Consider the following 22,982-nt stretch of genomic DNA (forward strand, 5'->3'; position numbering starts at 1 on the left):
GAGTTTTGAACTTGTTGGTTCAATGTTGCCATTAGACATACTTAGCCGATTCTGACTTTGGGTCATGAGCCGCAACGCGTCATTCTATGGCTCGGGCGTTGGCCGAATGAGCCAGCCGGGCTGGCTCGGCCCAAGCAGAATCAGCGAACCCGCGATGGGCGACCACTGCCACCGCGGCGGCTACTGGGGAGATCCGTGGGAAGGGCCGGGTGCACGCTCAGAGAAGCCGACACCGCGGCCCACGCTTGCCAGCCGGTACGAAGTGAGCGGAGGGGCTGACCGAAAGGACCACGGCAGCTCGAGTGGGGGCAAGCTTCCGTGCTATTGCGACACAGCTTCGGCTGCAGGAGCCCGGGGCGCACACTTTTTTTTTTTTTTAATCGGTCGTACTTTGTTTGTAGCTCATGCGCGCAGCTAACTAGGGAGCCGACGAGCAGTCTGCTCTTGGCAGAGCAGGGAGGGAGGGGCGCACGGGGCAGGCTTCAGCAGTGTGTGCGGGAGCAGCAGACCATTAGGAGCAGATGTTGGCAAAGCGCTGTTGGTATCGAAGTCAGTGGTTTGGTATCGGTAATATCAATGCCACAGTAAGCTAGTATTGTATCCGTTCAAAATGTTTAGTATCCAGTAAGTACCGAAGTATCGATATTTTTGACAAGCCTAATATACACACATACATATACATACACACACATGCATAAATATATATATATATATATATATATATATATATATATATATATATATATATATATATATATATATATATATATATATATATATATATATTAGGGATGGGACGAGACAAAAATCCCACAAGACGAGATGTTTCACGAGATTGAGTCCGCGAAAGCGCGACGAGACAAAATGTTTGCTAAATTTAATTTTTAAGATAAAAAAAAATACCTAATGTCATTTTTTTCAGTTTTCAAAATGTTTTTTATCGAACAGATTGCAAGAAAATTTATCATCTAGCTCTAAAGTGCAAATGCAAACAGGAGTCACTTTCGTTACATGCTCTCAAATATTGAAGCAATAACAGCTAAAGCTGATATCTTTCCTCTTACTGAAAACTTTGACAAAATCCAACTTTGCTCGTGGGGCAGTAACTCAATTGTATATAGTGTTTTATGTTCATTTATTGGCTTTATTTATATTTTGATTTATATTTTATATATTTGTTCATGTTTATTAATAGATGTATCAGTGCCTCTTATTGTTTTTTTTGTTTATTGTATTGTTTTTAAAGTTCTTTGTTACAGCTCTAGCTTTTATGAAATGCGCTAAAATTGTATTGTATTGTAAACTTGTTTCTCAGTCGATCTTCAACAAGAGGAACATCACTGCGTCTGTGTTAAGATTTCTGCAATTCGTCGCAGTTCTGGGCTCCTCAGAGCTGCGGATACGGCACCCTGCTGCTCTAGATCGCGAGCCATCATGTCCAAAGAGTTGTTCTAGCGCGTAATTACGTCCATAATTAGTTTGTGCGTGGGCAGCTCGAGCTGTCTTCATTTAGACGTCAAAAGTGCTGCTGCTGTTGAGCATCGCTGAAAAAAAGAAACTATACACTTCACACGTCTAAACAAACATGATACGCGGCCAACTTTGTACCAGTTGCACTAGCATTGTGTTCATTGCCTGCACGATAAGCACTTAATGTGTGGCTCAAACATCATAGCAAAATCATAGCCTCTATATTGCTGTTGAGTATGAAGCTACAGACAATGGATTCAATACAGTACAGTGCAATACATTCTAAAGTGACTTAATGAAACCTTAAGTTAAATACTCCCTCTTCACCTGCTCATTCTCCTTGTAATTTCGCTGGGCCACACATTCACAACGGTCATCCTCCAAGTTGTAGCCCGTGGTGATCTGCAAATAATTAGAAACACCAAAACATTCACGACTGTGTGCACCAACATCAAAATGCTGTTTACAAGTCAGAGCAGACTGCATTTCCTGGGAAGTTCAGACCCTTCAATGGCTATGTTTACATGGACAAAATCTATTCAATCCTATCAGAGTTCGTTTTAAAATTCTGATCGGATGCACTGTTTTCATGGACATAAAACTATTGATCCGATTTGGACGTGCACATTCATATGTCACACCGGAAGTAGTAGTAGAAGCTGTGACAACTTCCGTGTCAAAAAAACATCGCTCTCTCCGTTTCTACTTGAAACGTTAGCGTTATTTCGCATATTTTTCCCGCTGTTACGTTAACACCTAATGAGGTTGCAAATGTACCAGTTTATTCTTGTGCCCGCCACATTTTCCGCTAGCGCTGCAATTCTTTTTCTTCCAAACTTTCTTGAATCAAACAACAAATTTGCTCTTTGCAGAATTTTCAGGGTGAGGTATGTACGTGAAGCAGTTTTATTCAGATCAGGCATTTAATCCGAATAAATGTGTCCATGTAAACGTAGCCAATGAGTGCAACAAGATGTTGGAGATGTTCTACCAGCCTGCACTTGCAAGTGCCATCTACTTTGCTGTTGTCTGCTAGTGGAGCAGTATCAGTGCCAGGCGTATAAAAATGATGACTAAACTCATTCTGAAGGTATGTGACATCATAGAACTAATGATGTTCTGATGATGATGGCTGAAGATGATGTTTGAATCCGAGATCACTTTCATAACAATTCCACACTAGATATGAAGAAAATATTCCTGGACACTATGCAATAATACGCAGAGCTGGGCAGTCCAGCTGGGCTAACGGTCCGGCTCGGATGGACGCCCATTTTTGGGGAGGGGGGTGACATATTTTAAAAAAGGGGCGGACTAAAGCAAGAGCGGAGGTGGATGTTAGTCCGGCCCACTGATCGACAATTAATTACAATTAATAATTTAAAAAAAATTTTTTTTTCCAGATGTTGCCTTAAAATACACACCGATTCATTGTTATTCATATTACAGATTTTTAATGTCATAATTTTACAGTATATTAATGTTAATTTCACAAAACAAATTTACAGCGCAGGTACAATAAACTCCTCGCTCCAAGCCTGGTCTCTTTTTTTCTTGCCCGGTACGTGTAGCTGGCCGTGTCATGTAGCCTAGTAAATATTTAGTTTTATATTTTGCTATTTTAATGTTGTGAACATTGCACGGTGGTCGACTGGTTAGCACGTCCGCCTCACAGTTCAGAGGTCGTGGGTTCGATCCCAACCCAGGACTCCCTGTGTGGAGTTTGCATGTTCTCCCCATGCCTGCGTGGGTTTTCTCCGGGTACTCCGGTTTCCTCACACATTCCAAAAACATGCATGGTAGGTTGATTGGACTCTCTAAATTGCCCCTAGGTGTGATTGTGAGTGCGGATGTTTGTTTGTTTCTCTGTGTGCCCTCCGATTGGATGGCAACCAATTCAGGGTGTGCCCCGCCTACTGCCCGAAGACAGCTGGGATAGGCTCCAGCACGCCCCGCGACCCTTGTGAGGATAAGCGCTATCGATAATGGATGGATGTTGTGAACATTCTCAAAACTCGACATATTCTGTTTAAACAATTCAAGGGTTATTTCTGTGCATTATTAATCTACTTTGACCATTTTGTAAATATGCTTGTTGCATTGTCTGTTGTCTGTAGCAAGGGGGGCATTTATCAATAAGATAAGATAAGAAGGCCTTTATTGATCCCACAGTGGGGAAATTTTCAGTGTTACAGCAGCAAAGATATAGGTCACACAGGGACGGCGGCATAATGTAGCCATTAATGAATAACATTAACGGCAAACATTCAGGATCAAATCTATGTAAATATACACAGTAACATGTGTACATACACATGTATAAACACACCAACAAAAATCTACATAAAAAGTATGAGGAACACTCATTTTAGCCTGTACATAGTACAGAGGAAAAATACTCTAAGTAAGTGACAGTGATGCAGTGCTGTAGTGAAATGTAATGAACAGCATTGGATAAAAATAAAACTAGACTAACAGTAGGGAATGTTGAGTATGGCACGGTATTACAGTAGTGGGGAATGTTGGGTATTGCACGATATGAGCTCAGGTGCAAGACTGCACAGTTGCACGAATGTCCGCCAGTTTGTAGAGACTACACAATGTTCTTGTTAAAGAGTCTGACAGCAGCAGGCAAGAAGGAGCGGCGGAATATCTCCTTTGCACAGCGAGGGTGTAACAGTCCGTCACTGAAGGAGCTGTGGAGTGCTGTTAGGGTGCCCTGGAGGGGGTGGTCCAGCATTGATGACAGCTTGGCCAACATCCTCCTGTCCCCCACCGAGTCCACAGAGTCCAGGGAGCATCCCAGGACAGAGCCAGCCCTCCTGACCAGTTTGTCCAGCCGTTTCATGTCTAGGGCCGAGACGCCGCCTGCCCAGGTGACCACTCCCTGGAAGATGACCGATGTAACCACCGAATCATAAAAGTTCCTGAGGAGTGTCCCCTGAACCCCAAAAGACCTCAGTCTCCTGAGTAGGAAGAGTCTGCTCTGACTCTTCCTATAGAGGGCGTCTGTGTTGTCGCTCCAGTCCAGTTTATTGTTCAGATGAACACCCAGGTACTTGTAAGTTGAGACTCTCTCAACATCTGTTCCCCGGATATTCACTGGTGCAGGTGAAGAGTGATGGCGCCTACTGAAATCCACCACCATTTCTTTGGATTTCTCCGCATTGATCAGAAGGTGGTTCTGCTGGCACCAGTCCACAAAACCCTGAGTAAATTCTCTGTACTCCCCGCCTTCTCCAGGTGGGAGAGCGAAGTGTGGAGGAGGTAGATGATGGCATCATCCACACTGATGCCAGGCTGGCATGCGAACTCTCCAGGGTCTTCATCATGTGAGACGTCAGCGCCACTGGTCTGAAGCTGTTGAGCTCCTTCGGGTGGGGGGTCTTTGGCACCGGGACCAGGCAGGATGTTTTCCATAGCTGGGGGACTCTGCTGAGCTTCAGGCTCAGGTTGAACATGTGCTGGACAATTCCACACAGCTGGTCTGCGCAGGATTTGAGGAGCTGGGGACAGATGACATCAGGACCCGCTGCCTTCCTCGCCTTCATCTTCTTCAGCTGGTTCTTCACCTGAGATATTGTGAAGGCCAAGGCTGGGCAGGAGGGAGTGGTGGCTGTCTGGTGTAGCTGGGAGCTGGAGACTGTGGAGAAAAGGGGGGAGGGGGTGACACACCCAGCAGGAGGAGTAGGTGGAGGCTGCAGCAGGAGAGACTGAGTGGGGGCAGGCATCTGATCGAACCTATTGAAAAAGAGGTTCAGCTCATTTGCCCACTGCAGGTCCCCCCCAGTCGGGTCTTGGGTTGTCCATGGCCTGAGATGATCTTCAGGCCCCTCCAGACTCCCCTAGCATTATTCTGCAGCAGCTGCTCCCCCATCCTCTTCCTGTAGGACCTTTTGCCCTCTCTGATCCTCCTCCTCAGCTGGCGCTGCACAGTCTTCCGCTCCTCTATGTTGCCCTGACGCAAAAGCCCTCCTCTTCTCCTTCAGGAGAGCTTTTATGTCTGGTGTGATCCAGGGTTTGTTGTTGGAGAAACACCTTATTATCCTGGTGGGTATGGTGTTCTCCATGCAGAAATTTATATAGTCTGTAACAGTGTCCGTTAGACTACTAATGTCTTCCCCGTGAGCATCGCTGAATACTTCCCACACAGTTCTGCTGAAGCAGTCCTTTAAGGCCTCCTCGGCCTCTCCAGACCATCTCTGAACCGTGCGGGTCACAGCTGGCTGCCTGCGGACCAGAGGTTTGTACACAGACTGGAGAGCCACCAGGTTGTGATCAGCTTTGCCCAGCGGGGGGAGGGGCAGTGATGTGTATGCCTCCATGGTGTTGGCATAGAAAAGGTCCAGTGTTTTATTGTCTCTGGTGTAGCAGGTGACATACTGTGTGAACGAAGGCAGGGAGGAGGAAGGGGAGGCATGATTGAAGTCACCAGAGATGAGTATCAAGGCATTTGGGTGCTGTGTTTGTAGCCTGCTCACTGCTGCAGTCAAGACATCACAGGCTGTGTCGCCGCTGGCAGCGGGGGGGACGTAGACGGTCACCGCGATCACATGACTAAACTCTCGCGGGATGTAGAATGGCCTCACGCCAACAGCTAGCAGCTCAATATCCCTGCTGCAAAGCTGCTCCTTAATCGTGATGTGCCCCGGATTATACCATCTATCGTTCACAAACACAGCCAGCCCTCCTCCTTTCCTCTTGCCACTCTCGTCCTGTCCGCGCGTATGATTTGGAAGCCGTCCAATTCTACGACCGCGTTCGGCGTTAGCGCTGTTAGCCACGACTCCGTGAATAGGCTAGCCTCCCGGAAGTCCCTCTCGTACCGGGTAAGCGCCGCTAGCTCGTCCATCTTGTTGGGGAGAGATCTAACATTCCCAATGATAACAGACGGGAGGACGGGATGGTATCGTCTCCTCCTTTCCCGGCGTTTAACCCCCGCACGAGATCCCCGTCTCTTCCTCCTCAGCTCACGGGGAATATCGGGTCTCTTCCCGGGAGCCGGTGCAGGGTTAGTACTGAGTGCTAACAGCTGATTCCGGCTGTAAACAATGGGGGCGCGGCTCCGAGCCAAGTCGCCGGACACGATCGCGCAAAAAATAGCCACTAGCAGCAGCAAGAATACCGCAGTTTGGGTGTCCATTGCTACGCAAGTTTACGACTATCAACTATATGAAAAAGGTATGAAGTAGAGTAATAGTAAGGAACAAAAACACACGAAAAGGCTCACTGGTGAGCCGGAGCTGCTGTAGCGGGCTGCCACTCGCGCGGCGCCGGAGTAAAAAAATAAAAATAAAAATAAATAAAAAAATAAAAATAAATAAAAAAAATTATGAGACACACAGGGACACTTGTGTGATGTAGCTGCACTTTCCCACCAAAGCAAAGACAGATTCTGTATGGGGGAAGATTACTCTGTTACCTTTTTGAATGTGACATGCTTTCTCTTGCTACATCACAGAATAAAAAGGTGTTTGTCCTGACTGCTGGGCAACTACACTCATAATACATATTGCTATTGGCTCATGTGCACAACGGCTCTCTACCGTCTGTCACTAAGAATGCGCTGCTTACAAGATCGCTACATACCAACAGACTGTGCGTTCTTCCTGATTGACGGTTCAGGTAAAATGACAGATGAAGACCAGCTGGTATTTGTAAGCTTTGCACCGACACCATGGACATTCACAGAGCCAAAAAAAGAATAGCAAATAAATGAAGTGTAAACGTGTGAGACTTGACGAAACCATTGATCACGTTTAGGAGACATCAAATTATTGGACAACAGCTTCATACATTTGTCCATTAATTCAGAAGTCTTAACACTGACCTATTTCACATCTTCTGCATTGACATATAATTAATGACCGCTGTTGAATAAAACAAGCAGTTACATTACAACTCTCGACTCGCTCACTTCTTTTAAGACACATACAACCATCTCTCACACGGCGTCATGCACGGACATTTTTTTTGGGGCGGGGGTGGGCTGGGTTGCGGAACGGGGTCGGGGGCCGATTTTTTTTATGAATAAGGACAGAGGGACGAGGCCGGAACGAAAGGGTACCCAGGTCGCGGACGGAGGGCGGAGGACTGACCGGCAAAAAGGGGTCAAGTGCCCAGTTCTGATAATACATACGTATTTCACATGCACAATTAATTCTGCAGAAGTTGTTTTTTTACCCCTCTCGCGGTATTTTGTCGAAAAAATGGACAACACTTTGAAGTGTTTTCACTTTCAACCACTCAAAATGTTCAGTGGCACCAGACCTATCCATACATAGGGCTGGGCCGATAATTCGATATTGATATGTATCACGATTGACACGTGATCGATACCAATAGAAAATGCCTTCGATAAAACGTTCAATCGAAAAAAGAAAAACAAACCAGTTTGCAGCATGGTGCATGATGTAGGCAGCGCACTTCCGCCTCCCAACATGAAGAAGCGGCACTACGCTCGCGTCCAGCGAGCGAGCGCCGTAACTTTGCTCAAATAAATGACCACTCGACTCAGTACAACTCTTACAATTAAATTATATTATGCATGATAACCCTATTAAAAACCCATGGATGGAGCCATGGTGTACAAGTAGAGGAGTTCTTGTCTTTGACATGCTAGCAGTTGTTAGCCTTATCCGACACCGGCATCGCACTCAAGGTAAAATCAAGCAAGTCAAATATGAAAGGACGATGGCAATAATGAGTGCCGCTAAAAAATTAAGTAGTCCTAAAACGGTTGGTCAACGATGGTGTATGCACTGCAAGAGAATATTTGTTCACTTACATTGGATGAACATTGAATGAAGGCTAATATATGTCAGCAATTGCTTTGGGGTAGACTTAATGCAAATATGCATTTACAATGCACTGATGGAGGACAAACTGCACATTACACTACATAACTAAGTACAAAAAACAGTTAACTGTTATTTAAAGGTAGGGTTTAAAATAAAATCAATAATTATCAATATTGACTGATATGAAACACTTAGATTGTGACAGTTTTTTTAACATTTCTTAGAAGGGCTTCTAAGCACATGATCTTTAAGATGGAGTTTATTTAATCTTCATATCGACCAGTTTATTTCACTCCTTCATAGTTACATTGAACTCTTATTACAGGTTAGGTATTATGTTAAAATAAAACAACCTAAATGTATTTTTCTTCGGGTGATTATTTTCAATAGTTTAAAAAAATAAAAATAAAAATCAATATATATCGATATCGACCAATATGAAAAAACATTTCAGTCATATCGCCCAGCCCAATCCACACATATAGTATATATATATAATTTTTATTTATTTTATTTGTTTTTAGCCCTCTATGGACACAGCAGCTGTGGTATGATAATAGCAAAACTAACTATGCAGTATATATCTAAAAAAAAAAAAAAAAAAAAGGAAAATGTCATATGACATAATTAGAGCATTGAATAAGTCAAAAGGTCACAACACATTTTTTTGGGGGGGAATGTCCCTATTTATGTCAATGGAAATTTCCAACTTTTTACCCCTCTCGCTGTATTTTGTCCAACAAATGGACACCACTTTGAAGTGTGATAACTAGTTATTTCTGAATATATATATATATATATATATATATACATATATATAAAAGTATATATACATATATATAAAAGTCATAACAGATTTTTTTTTGCATGCCCATTGTTTTGACAAGGGCAATTTCCCAATTGTTCTTCCCCTCGCGGTGACACTTGGAAATGTGATAACTAGGTCATTTCTGAATATTTTTTTTTTTTACTTTCAACCACTCAAAATGTTCAGGGGGATCCGACCTATACATATACATTTACATATATATTTGTTATATTTTTATTTATTTATTGTTGATGCTCTCTACGGACGATAAAACCAGTATTATGCTATGAGAACGAAGTCATTTATGAATATTTTAAATATTGTTTTAAAATATATATTATAAATCAAAGTGAAATGTTGTATTAGGTAATTGAACCATGAAAGGTTAAAAAATAAAATAAAATAAATCACAACTGTAGAATGTAGAGCATAATTCATGTAAATCAAACAAACAACTACAGAACTAAGCACTATAACAATAACAACACACTCTGACAAATAGTCCAGGTGGTCAACAGTCTCTTTGCCATGGTTGTGGTTGATATAATTTAAAAATTATTCTTGGCTTTCTTTTTCTTCAAAATTCCCTGAACCATTCAGTCAGTGCGTTTTGTTTACGTTCTCACTGCAGACGGCACGTCTTCAAACTCAAGCGCACGGTAACAAAAGCCTGAAGGTGTGCGTGCGCCTGCGTGTGAATGTGTACATGTGTGCGCGTGCACATATGTTCATGCACACACACATTCATATCCACACATGAACATTTACTTTACAAGTACTCTTACTTCAGTAAAACACTGTTTGTCACGATTGTCCAATTGATCATGACGCGTGCACATATGTTCATGCACACACACATTCATATCCACACATGAACATTTACTTTACAAGTACTCTTACTTCAGTAAAACACTGTTTGTCACAATTGTCCAATTGATCATGAACACCCCCTCACACGCGCACACTCACACATACACGGTCACAAAGCCTGAACGTCTTGCGTGGGCGTGCGTGTGAACGTGCATGCGCGTGCACACATTCATATTCATACAACGCATGCAACAAACGTGCAGTTTTGCAGAAAGCATTTCGCAATATGACCGCACATATTCCCTTGCACACACGTGCACGGCTGCCACGTGTGAAGGTATGTGCGTGTAGTTACACACGTCTGAAAAGGCAAAGCAAAAGGCAAAGCAAAATTTAGCAAATTGCAGCTAAAGTCACCCCTGAAGCAGAAACACTACTGGGATTAGGCTTGTCACGATACTAGAATTTCAACTTCGATTCCGATACCCAGTTCAATATCGATACTCGATACCATTTCAGTACCACACGGAACAAATTAAAGCACAGGCGCTTTTTTTTATTTATTTATTTATTTTTTTTAACTGTAAAACTTTTTTATCGCCAAAAACGTAAATTATCATTAATACAATAGTTTTTTTAAGAGGTAGTGCAAAAAAATAGTACAACTTCTGTATTTAACTTCGACAAACCTCTGTACAGTCAATGCCTGGAACCAATGACACATTTTAAGTTGTCTAAGCCTGGGGTACTGCAAAGCAAAGGAAGAAGTAGTGCAAAGAACAAAACACACACAAAAAAAAATCTGTAAATTGTCTGAACTAGTGCAAATAAATAACCATACTGTGCAACACCAGTGGCACATCATTTTCAAGTTGTTTGAGGTAGTGAAAAAGAATAACACCCACCACTAACAGTAACATAAATTGACAACAAAATCTGTAAGTTGTCTGAGTATCTCGACCCACATGTTTATCTATTAAGGCAAACCATCAAGTCACAGATAATAATAATAGTTATGATAAAACAAAATACCATTGTTATTAAATCCAATCGTCCACATCATAGACTTCCAAAGTACTTATTATTTAATCATGAAGAAAACTGCACTAGGTTGGGCATTGTTTGAATTTGGACGATTTCGGTTCCGATGTTTTGATTCGATTCTGGTTCCTAACGATTCACAATTCTGATTCTTAACAAAAAAAAATAGAAGGATTTATTTTTGGACAAATCACATGAACTTCTCTGTTCTTCAATTTCATGAACTTTTTACTATTTGGGAACTTTACCATGGATTACTCAAAGGGCTGTTTTTAACCAGTATTTATTTTAATAAATTTTTTTGCATTATTATCCAGTATTATTTTTCACAAGAGCTTTATTTTTGAGAAGTTCAAGACAATACAATAATGCAGCTGTTACTGAAAACATGCTACTGAACACTTGGCTAACCTTGTCTTGCTTGAGAAAAAAAATACATATGACAAACACAACACTGCATTTTATGGGCAAGCAAGGAAGTTGATCTAATCCAAGCAGTCTATGTAAACATATGATGCATATATGTGTACAGTGTTTCTGTATATGCTGCATCTGCGATGCTATAAACTAAATATTAGCTGGATATGTGCATTTGAGTTTTGAACTTGCTGGTTCAATGTTGCCATTAGACGTACTTAGCCAATTCTGACTTTGGGTCATGAGCCGCAACGCGTCATTCTATGGCTCGGCGTTGGCCGAATGAGCCAGCCGGGCCGGCTCGGCCCGAACAGGATCAGCGACCCCGCGATGGGAAACCACTGCCACCGCGGCGGCTGCTGGGGAGATCCGTGGGAAGGGCCGGGCGCACGCTCAGCTTGGCAGCCGGTACGAAGTGAGCGGAGGGGCTGACCGAAAGGACCACGGCGGCTCAAGTGTGGGCGAGCTTCCGTGCTATAGCGACACAGCTTCGGCTGCAGGAGGCCGGGGCGCACACTTTTTTTTTTTTAATTGGTCGTACTTTGTTTGTAGCTCATGCGCGCGGCTAACTAGGGAGTCGACGAGCAGCCTGCACTCGGCAGAGCAGGGAGGGAGGGGCGCACGGGGAAGGGCTTCGGCAGTGTGTGCGGAAGCAGCAGACCATTAGGAACAGACATTGGCAAAGCGCTGTTGGTATCGAAGTCAGAGATTTGGTATCGGTAATACCGATGCCACAGCAATCTAGTATTGTATCCGCTCAAAATGTTTAGTATCCAGTAAGTACCGAAGTATCGATATTTTTGACAAGCCTAACTGGGATGACCCCAGCATAATCAGAAGGTTCTTATTTTGGCGCCACCTGGAGGATTAGGGCTGCTCACACTCTCAACACCAATTTTATACTTTGACTGCGGAGTACACTCGTCACACGATAGTTTCATTCAGTAATCATTGAGAAATGCACAAAACACATCAGGTTTACAGAGCATCAAAAATCATGATTTATAATGGGACTCACAAACTCTCACTGCACAGTACAAGTCTGTGGGTTGATGTAGGAAGACACAGGTACACAGCCTGAAAGTCATGGGTGCGCGTGCGTGTGAATGTCCGTGCATGTGCATGTGCATGTACACACGCACACATTCATATCCACACATGAACATTTGATAAGTACTCTTACTTCACTAAAACACTATTTGTCATAATAGTCCCATTCATCTCACACACACACACATACACACTCACGTGCGCGCGTATACACACACGTGCGCATACCCCCACGTATGCACACACACGTAGGTTTCTTGTCAATGACAATGCAGCTTTTTATGCATTGAGCGCCACTCTCACAGCGCATACACCAGCGGAAGCAATGCAAACAAATTTGCATACAGCATTTTCATTTTCATGAGCGCACGTATTCACTTAAACACGCGCGCACGGCTGACGCGCGTTTACGTGAGTATATATTCCTGTACGTGCAGGCACGTGCACACACCTGTCTTTTCGCAAATAGAGGTGACCCGGAAAAAATCTCCTCATGCAAACTCATGCCAGGAGCACATACGTCATCTCAAAGCAAAATCATTAGTTGTCCTCTTGCGCCACCTGATGGATTAGGGCTGTTAACACTCTAAACTTTAGATTTTCACGACTTAGTAGACCCATCACAAAATGTTTTCATCGGGTAATCATTGAACATTTACGAAAACACATTGGGTTTACAGTGCGTCAAAAATTATGCTTTATAATGGGAGTCAAAGGGCCAAGAAATGGCAAAATACGTCCTGCGTAGGTAAAACAATTATGAAACCAGCTAACTCATGCAGGACTTATTCTAAAAATGACAGCATGGTGCCATTTTGAACTTTGGCATTTTCTGACCATCTAGGTGAAAGTTCAGCTCCCTAGTTTTATTTTTTTAAAATATTTTTGGCTTTGATGTAAAATTCTTTGATCTGAAATATCCCCAAAAATTGACAAATACTGTATACGGGTTAATATTATGCATTAGCATGCACACTATACACTGTTTACACAAGGCTCAAAATAAGGGGTTTTGAAGAATAGCAAAACGGAGAGAAACGCAGGGAAATGCATCAAAACAAAGTACAAGAAAAACAAAACAAAACGCCAAGACGGTCCCCAAAGCTCTGTGCTCTTTACGCAGAAAGCAGCTAGCTAGCAACAGCTTCAGCTGGTTACTAGTGCCTAAACACGTTGCGGAGTCACTCCTAAGTCATAATCAAAAGTAATATAATCATCTGCTGCAGGCGGGTTAAAAATCCATTGAATTCCTTTTTGCATAAGTGGGTCTTGGATCTTTGATTGGTTCCATTGCTAAAGAGATTCTTTTAATTCACGTTCAACTGCTACGAGGTTAGTCCCATTGTCTGACCTCATAACTTCCACTTGTCCTCTTCTGCACAGGAAAGGACGGATTGCGTTTACACAAGAATTAGTGTCCAAAGAGTGAGCAACTTGAATGTGCACTGCCCGCGTAGTGAGACAAGTGAAGAGAACTTCATATCTTTTACCCTGTTTCACGTCAAACGGGCCGAAATAGTCCACTCCTACTATTCTATCTGGGGAAGGTTTGCCATTTTTTGTTGAAGGGCCTTGCCTTTAACTTTTCTGCAGATCACGCACTTTGACACGATTCTCCTCACCATTGAGTTCACTGACGGTATCCAATACTTTTGTCGTGATTTTGAGAGCATGTGGTTCCGTCCACAGTGACCAATTTTTTCATGAATGTCTCTCAGGATCAGTGTGGTGATGTGTGAGTCCTTTGGGATGATAATTGGATGCTTCACATGATCTGGCAAGGCAGATGCACATAGACGTCCTCCAACCCTCAGAACCCCATCCTGAATCACTGGGTCGAGCTTTATTAGATGACTCTCCTCTTTAGGGTGTTTCCCTTTGACAGCATGACCATCTCTTCAGGGAACCATTGACTTTGAATGTATTTGATTATCTCCATTCCGGCTCTCTTTAGACATTCAACAGTCAATTTATCACTGTCATTCGATTGGCGTTTGGGCCCTGTACGTACACCCCATCTGGTTTCCCTGCGGCGCTGTATCAATGTGTCCTTTACTTTGAGAATCCAAGCGACGGCCCGCTTCAACCTGTACCAGCTTGAATAGTGATTTATCAATTTGTTCACTGTGTCTTTGTCTTCGACTGCATGCATGAGATGTACATGTCTCACTTCGTTGTCGTCTTCTTCGTTGTTTGTTTGGTCAGGTCTGCTTGGCCTGGCCATTGGCTTTCTGGTTCTCGTAGAAAGGCTGGACCATTAAACCAGCTCGGATTGTTCAAAAACTTGGTGGGAGTTAGCCCTCCAGACGCACAATCGGATGGGTTTACTGCAGTATTGACATACCTCCATTGGTGCGGCTTTGTAAATTCTCTGATAGTAGCAACGCGATTGGCTAAGAAGGTCTTGAGACGAAGGGCTTCATTCTCTATATATTTCAGCACTATTGTGCTGTCAGTCCAGAATGTTGATTCACACAAGTTCATCTGAAGCTCTCATCTTAACATCTTGTCTGTGTTGACAGACACAACAGCTGCTGTTAATTCCATACATGGAATTGTTGTTTGCTTTGTTGGGGCCACACGTGATTTTCCCATCATGAATGCGCAGTGGATTCGTTCATGTTCGTTAATTAGTCTGAGGTACGAGACTGTTCCGTAACCATTTTCAGACGCATCAGAAAAATGATGAAGTTGGGCTTCGCTGATTGGTCCGAAATCTACTGGTCGTACACATCTAACTAATTTCATATTTGCGAGTTGATGAAGCTCTTGTAGCCATGTGTTCCACTTTTTTGATAGCTGTTCTGGAATTTCATCGTCCCACGAAAGCTCTTCCTTGCACAGCTGTTGCATGATCATCTTGGTTGGGAGGACAAGCCAAGTGGATCGTAAATCGAGCTTGTGACGGGTTTGTCCTTGACATTAATTCTGAATTTAAATGAATCTGATTCGATGCACCATAACACTCCTAATGCTCTTTCCACAGGAAGATCATCATGGTTCAGATCCAGGTCTTTCAATCCACTTGCTTTCTCGCTGTCTGGAACAGATGCAAGCAGTTTACGACTATTACTTGCCCATTTTGTCAAGTGAAAGCCTCCGTCGGCACACAATGCTGTGAGGTCTTTTCTCAGGTCGATGGCTTGAGCTTCAGTGGCCACTGATTTTAAACAGTCGTCTATATAAAAGTTTTTGAGGACTGTATTCCTCAGGCTGAGCTTGTCTCCGATTTTCATGTGCTGTCCTTTGAAGAGCGAACGTGGCACAACTCCATGAAGAAGTTGCACCAACGAGGTGTACAGTCATTTTGTACTCACCAACATCCTGATTAAGAACTCCTTCAGGCCACCACAGGAAGCGCATAAAATCGGTGTCTTCTTCAGGAACACGCACTTGGTAGTACATATTTTCGATGTCCGCCATAATGTCGATTGGTTCTTGTCTGAAGCGAGTCAACACTCCAACAAGCGTGTTCGTTAAATCTGGTCCTTGAAGAAGCTTTGTGAAGGCTCGGTTGAAAGGTGACGTATCATTATTTGACATTGATGACTGGCTTTGTTCATTATTAACTTGTTTGGCGTTGGTTGCGAAGCTGCTTCTCCAAGTTGTGTCTTTTTGTTTTGAAGTTTTCTTAGTGTCCTTCCTTTCAGATGCTGTGCTGTCTACGTTTCCAAATAGAGGATCAGATGTAGCATTTGCGCGATGCTCAATGAAGTACACTAAATCTATGAACTTGGCTCGTGTACCACGGCTGACTAGTAGATCATAAGCGTGGAATTTCCAACTTGTTCTCATTTGGAATGGTAGTTTGGCAATGATTGACTTGATTGTTGATGGGTTGTCCATTTCTTCCATATAATTCACATCTTCGATAGCATTAATACAGCTTATCAGAAAACAATGAGAACTCAGTCAACACATTTCCATCTTCTATTTTTATTACTGGCCAATAGCAAACATTATTTATTAAGGCTGTGGCAATTTTTAGTGGGTCCCCAATCTTGTTATGAAGTAGCATTATCGCTCTTTCATAACCGCGATCAGCAGGCATGTTGGCAACTCTTCACGAGGTGCCGAGGCATACCTCTAGTATACTGTTCTAAGAAATACAGTTTATCTGTGCTGCTGTCTGATCGAGCATTGATAATATGATTAAAGGCTTTCATGAAGGATCTGAATTCTAGTGGTTCTCCACTGAACACTGGCACTTCCTTTTGTGGCAGGCGAGACAATTCCTGGTTTTTAAGGATTACTTTATTCATGTCTGTATGTTGTTGAATGAGGCGACATACATCTGCTCCACTATTAATATATTGTGGACTGTGATATTGTATTGGTTGTTCATTAATTGGTTCTATTTTGGGTCTTGGTATCTGAGTTGTATCTCTTTGCCTGGGAATCGCACCAGATGGCATGGCCAAGCTATTTTCATAGTGACACTTGGACGTTTTCCTTTGTGGCTCGATGTGTGGATTGTAAGCATGTTGACTGAATGCTTTATCTTTTGCACGGGCTCCTCCTTCTGACTCGATCTCACTGACGAGCATATTGCCGCTGGCTTCCATTCATTAATTGTTTATGACGGCAATTGACAACTGCGGATCGTTCTTGATTTTATTTATGACGATTGGTCCGCTTTAGGCTCATGTTAGGTAGAAAGCGTGACGTATTGCGGTCATCGATGTTGCATGCTAATGGATGTTAGCTCCATACTTTTCTGTATCAGACTTTGTTGTTTATCTTTTTCAGTTACTATTTTCTTCACAGTTAGCGGCGTTTTCTTCTAACAAAGAAAGCTCTTGACTATTGTAATGGCAGAAATTCTGTTTTATCATTAGCTTCAATGTTGGTAGTCGAAGGTAGTTCTGACTCGTCCATAGTAGCACATCTTCTTATCCATGATTTGAATTTCTTTGAATTACTCACACGGACTCAAAATTTCTTTTTTGTCTTCTTGTATTGAAGGTTCTGTTATCCAACAAAGGGAGCAATGTCATTCAGTACAGCAGGTGGATAACATGTACTTAAACTATGAGCACGGTCAAAAGCTGTTTCCTTCCGTGACTACCAGCACACTGTATACAGAAATTGTCTGCTATGCTACTACTACAGCAAGTGCATTAATAAATCTTTATGATGACAAAAAATTGAGATATTACTTTCTGATGACAAAATTAATGACATAATTGATGACATCCCATGACAAGGATTGGCTCTCACAGGCATATGGAACATTTCCCATTTCCACCATTCCAATTTAAAATTCACAAGATTCAACTCATTCAACTCACATTGGCAAAGCTATTCAACGCACTCACAATTCCTATTTCCGAAAAAATCGACTTATTCACCCGTAAAAAAAACACAAAATTCCACCATTCATTGCCATATTCAACAATTCACATTTACATCATTGTGTGAAGGCGAACGCCTTCACACATATGTTATTGTACATCTTCAACTGTATTGTGTAAAGGCGTAGACCTTCACATATGTTATTCTACATCATTCAACTTTATTATTATTATTCTATTTGATTCCTTGTACTTTTTTGGCATTCTTCTCCTTCCACATTTTTCAACCGATTCTTGCCATTCCAACTTCAATATATTCCAAAAATTCACGCCAGCATGGAGTCCTTTTTTTTTTGCCGAGAAAATTTACGGTTTCCCCCAAATTCCCCGTTTTTCACACCAAAAATCCCATTCATTTCCAATGGCACATTCAACAATTCCTATTTCCACTATTCCAATTTCAAATTCACAAGATATAACTCATTCAACTCAAATTGGTAAAGCTATTCAACACCCACAATTCCTAATTCCCACACATTCAACTCATTCACTCTTAAAAAAACCACACAAATTCAACTATTCACCATTCATTTCTATTGGCAAATTCAAGTTTTCACATTTACACCATTCCAATTTTGACAAATTCAAGTGATTCAACTCATTCAGCTCACATTCAACTTTTCAACCACCCCCAAATTCCTACTTCCTACACATTCAACTCATTCACCCTTAAAAAACCCACACAATTCCACTATTAACCATTCATTTCCATTGGAACTTTTGACTTTTCACATTTACACCTTCCCAATTTCCACAAATTCAAGTCATTCAACTCATATTCAGCTTTTCAACATCCCCCAAATTCCTACTTCCCACACATTCAACTCATTCGCCCTTAAAAAAACACAAAAATTCAACTATTCACGATTCATTTCCATTGGCAGATTTAACTTTTCGCACTTACCCATTGCAATTTCCACAAATTCAAGTCATTCAGCTCACATTCAGTTTCTCAACACCCCCAAAATTCTGACTTTCCACACATTCAACTCATTCACACTTAAAAAAAACACAAAAATTCACTTCCAGTGGACCAGTGTTATTGCCCCTTGGTCTCCCCAGTGCGGCGGCCATCTTGGTCAGGGACATTAGCTAGACTGGGGATACTCACCCCGAGGTCTCCCCAGAACCTTAAACTTCACATTTACACCTTCCCAATTTTCACTAATGCAAGTCATTCAACTCCCATTCAGCTTTTCAACACCCCCAAAATTCGTACTTCTCACACATAACTTATTCACACCTAAAAAACCCACAAAAATTCAACTATTCACCATTCATTTCCATTGGCAGATTTACCTTTTCGCATTTACAACATTTCAATTTCCAAAAATTCAAGTCATTACACCCATTCAACTCACATTCAGCTTCTCAGCGCCCCCAAAATTCCTACTTTCAAAGACATTCAACTCATTCACTTAAAAAACCCACAAAAATTCACCATTCATTTCCAGTGGACCAGTGTTATTGCTCCTTGGTCTCCCCAGTGCGGCGGCCATCTTGGACAGGGACATTAGCTAGACTGGGGATACTCACCCCGAGGTCTCCCCAGTGCGGCGGCCATCTTGGTCAGGGACATTAGCTAGACTTGGGATACTCACCCCGAGGTCTCCCCAGTGCGGTGGCCATCTTGGGAAGGGACATTAGCTAGACTGGGGATACTCACCCCGAGGTCTCCCCAGTGCGGCGGCCATCTTGGTCAGGGACATTAGCTAGACTTGGGATACTCACCCCGAGGTCTCCCCAGTGCGGTGGCCATCTTGGGAAGGGACATTAGCTAGACTGGGGATACTCACCCCGAGGTCTCCCCAATGCGGTGGCCATCTTGGAGGACCCAAAATCAACAGGAAGTGACCCATATTCAACAGCAAGTGACCCCAAATGACCCGGAAATGAATAGGACGCGACCTAACCGACCCGGAAACGGACCGGAAGTGACCCAATTGACCCGGAAATGGACCGGAAGTGACCCAAATTACCCGAAAATGAACCGGAAGTATTTTCTTCCCTTCTTATTTTTTATGTCCTCCTCATTCCAGGCTATTCTCTATAATTTGAGGTCATTCAACTTTATTCAACTACATTCAGTATTATTTCAACGCATTCCAGTTTTTCATAGAGGTCATTCAACTTCATTCAGTATCACTCAACTTCATTCAGTATCATTCAACTACACTCCACTTAATTCTACTTCATTTCAATTCATTACTTTCCATTCAATTTCATTCTACTTAATTCTGTATCATTCAACTTAATTCAGTATCATTCAACTTAATTCAGTATCATTCAACTTAATTCAGTATCATTCAACTTAATTCAGTATCATTCAACTTCATTCAACTACATTCAACTTCATTCAAATCAACTTCATCCCACTTATTTCTACTTCATTTCAATTCATTTCTTTTCATTCAATTTCATTCCACTTAATTCAGAATCATTCAACTTCATTCAGTATCATTCAACTTAATTCAGTATCATTCAACTTAATTCAGTATCATACAACTTCATTTAACTACATTAAACTTCATTCCAACGTATTCCGTAGTTTTCATTCAGCTTCCTTCGCCAAAAATTGCATTCTGTAGTATTACTATGATATTGCTCCTTTTTTGCCACTCCAAAACTTTGGCGTGCCGCTATTTCCACATACTTCATCCGATTCACCCCGTTCAAACCTTAAATCATTCCAAAAATTCATGCCATAGCCGCTCCTTTGTGTTTTCACCCCGAACATTTACGGTTCCCCCAAAATTAAACCCTTTTAACCCCCAAAATAAACATTCATTTCCAATGGCACATTCAAACTGTAACTACTTCCACATACTTCATCCGATTCACCCCGTTCGAATTTCAAATTTCTCGAAAATCTCCAAAAATTCATGCCATCAAAATTTGCATTTATTTTCTACCCTAACATTTACGTTTCCTCCAAAATTCAACTTTTTTCACCCCCAAAAAACACATTCATTTCCAATGGCACATTCAACACTTCCCCATTTGCTGCTTTGGATCAATTCCCGCTCATTCCACAAAATTTCATAGAGGTCATTCAACTTCATTCTACTTCATTCAACTCACATTGGTTAAATTTTCAACACACCTGCAATTCATACTTCCCAATAATTCAAATTATTCAATCTTAAAACCCATTCAATTTGCCATTCAGTCCCACTAGCACAGTCAATATTTCAGATTTATTTCCTTCCAGTTAAGTGCCTGATGGTGTATTGTTGCACACACGCCGAGTTGTGAGTGGGCAGCGCTGGTTCGATTCCCGCTCATTCCAAAACTTTTCATAGAATTCATTCAACTTCAATTAGGTCATTCAACTCACATTGGTTCAGCTTTTCAACACACCTGCAATTCATACTTCCCAAAAATTCAAATTATTCAACCTTAAAAATCCCATTAAATTCGCCATTCAGTCCCACTTGCACATTCAACATTTCAAATTTATAGCGTTCCAGTTAAGTCCCTGATGGTGTAGTGGTACAAACGCCGAGTTGTAAGTGGGCAGCGCTAGTTTGATTCCTGCTCATTCCAAAATTTTTCATAGCGTTCATTCAACTTCATTCTTCTGTATTCAACTTAATTCAGTATCATTCAACTTTATTCAGTATCACTCAAATTTATTCAGCATCATTTGACTTTATTCCACTTTATTCAACTTCATTCAACTTCATTCCACTTTACTCAACTTTATTCAGTATCATTCAACTTTATTCAGTATCATTCAAATTTATTCAACTTCATTCCAATGCATGCCGCAGTTTCTTTTCAGCTTCCTTCGCCTTCACACGCAATTTCTCCAGAAATTGCATTCTCTAGTTAGGGCCCGAGCAGCGACCGCTGTGAGGTCCCTATTGTTTCTGTAGAATTTTTTTTTTTTTTTCTATTTTCTACGCGTTCAATCGCAATTTTGACCCCCTAAACATGCACGAAAACTCACCAAACTTTGCAGTCTCATCGGGCCTGGCAAAAAATTTGATATTTTAAAGTCGCCGTAAATTACTCAAACTAAATGGCTCTGTAGCGACATGTAGAGCAGGAAAACAAAATAGAATTCCAGCTAGTTTGACCTAGGCCTACGGAAATTGGCAGGCACGTGTAGCCTCCTAAGACGTACAAAAAAGTCCAATGCAGCCATAGTCTAAAGTGTACAGGAAAAGAGCTATGCATTTTTGAATGTCCAATTTTGGACGATTTTTGCACGTTTACAGGGTGCATACATTTGCACCCATGTCCCAGAGGATTATTCCAATTGACTTCAAACTTTGGATAAATCATCTTAAGACCCGGGGCAACAACTGGGAAAATTGTTTTGAATATTGGATAAACTATATGACGGGGGCGGAGCATCAAATTTGGCGTAATTTTTTTCCTTTGCCATACAGGAGAGAGTCAGGACGTGAAGATATGACAATATTCCATTATATATATATATATATATATATATATATATATATATATATATATATATATATATATATACCGCCACCTAGTGGCGACAAAAAATGTCATTTTTTTACATGTCTATTTAATGCACAGAGCCCATTAGACGAATACGCCTGAAAATTTGTCAGAAAAGCCTCAAGACGTTGATTTTGCTCTATGCTGAATATGGTGACTTTTTGGCGAAGGGCGTGGCCTTGACGGCGCCGCAAAGTCTGATTATTCAACGTGACAATAAATACAGTTTTAACTTGACTCAGATCATCCAAACTTCTCGAAATGTTTCATATTTGATTATAGCCAAGGGCTGAAGACATCTACGAACTTATTTTTCACCCTAGTGGTAGTGCCACCTAGTGGCTGAAAGAAATACATGTTTTTTTCTTTGATGTTTTTATCTCAGCTGGTTAACCGGGTCCACCATCTTTGCTCGGAAGAGTGTTTAGGACTTCCTAATATTACAATACGAAATTTGTGATTTTTCGTGAAAAGCTGTTGCCCTGGCAACACCCAGTTCGACAAAAAAAACATGCATATTTTGAGGGTCTGAACATGCTTGAAATCTCACGAAACTTTGCACATACATCAGGCCTGGCGAAATGATCAATATATAAAAAATGGCTCGCTAGCGCCCCCTAGGAATTTTTAAAACTTCAGCCCCGGTTGGAGTTTTCACCTAGATCAACGGAAATTTGGTGGTATATGTAACAGTTCAAGGCCTACAAAAAAGTCTCTTGGAGCTATATGCTAAACCAAACCAAACAGGAAGTCGGCCAT

At 41.8% G+C, this 22,982-nt stretch overlaps 1 protein-coding gene across 1 annotated transcript in view; it reads right to left on the reverse strand.

Annotated features, from left to right (window-relative positions):
• setd3 (SET domain containing 3, actin histidine methyltransferase) overlaps nt 1-22,982 on the reverse strand; it is a 189,018-nt gene that overhangs the window by 38,273 nt on the left and 127,763 nt on the right. Inside the window, exon 9 of the mRNA XM_086049398.1 lies at nt 1,798-1,872. Within this exon, the coding sequence (XP_085905524.1) occupies nt 1,798-1,872 (75 nt within the window). The remainder of the gene's footprint in view (nt 1-1,797; nt 1,873-22,982) is intronic.

Source organism: Filicampus tigris, chromosome 13, assembly GCF_054856515.1.
Source record: "Filicampus tigris isolate MCC_2025a chromosome 13, RoL_Ftig_1.0, whole genome shotgun sequence".
NCBI classification, from domain to species: Eukaryota; Metazoa; Chordata; class Actinopteri; order Syngnathiformes; family Syngnathidae; genus Filicampus; species Filicampus tigris.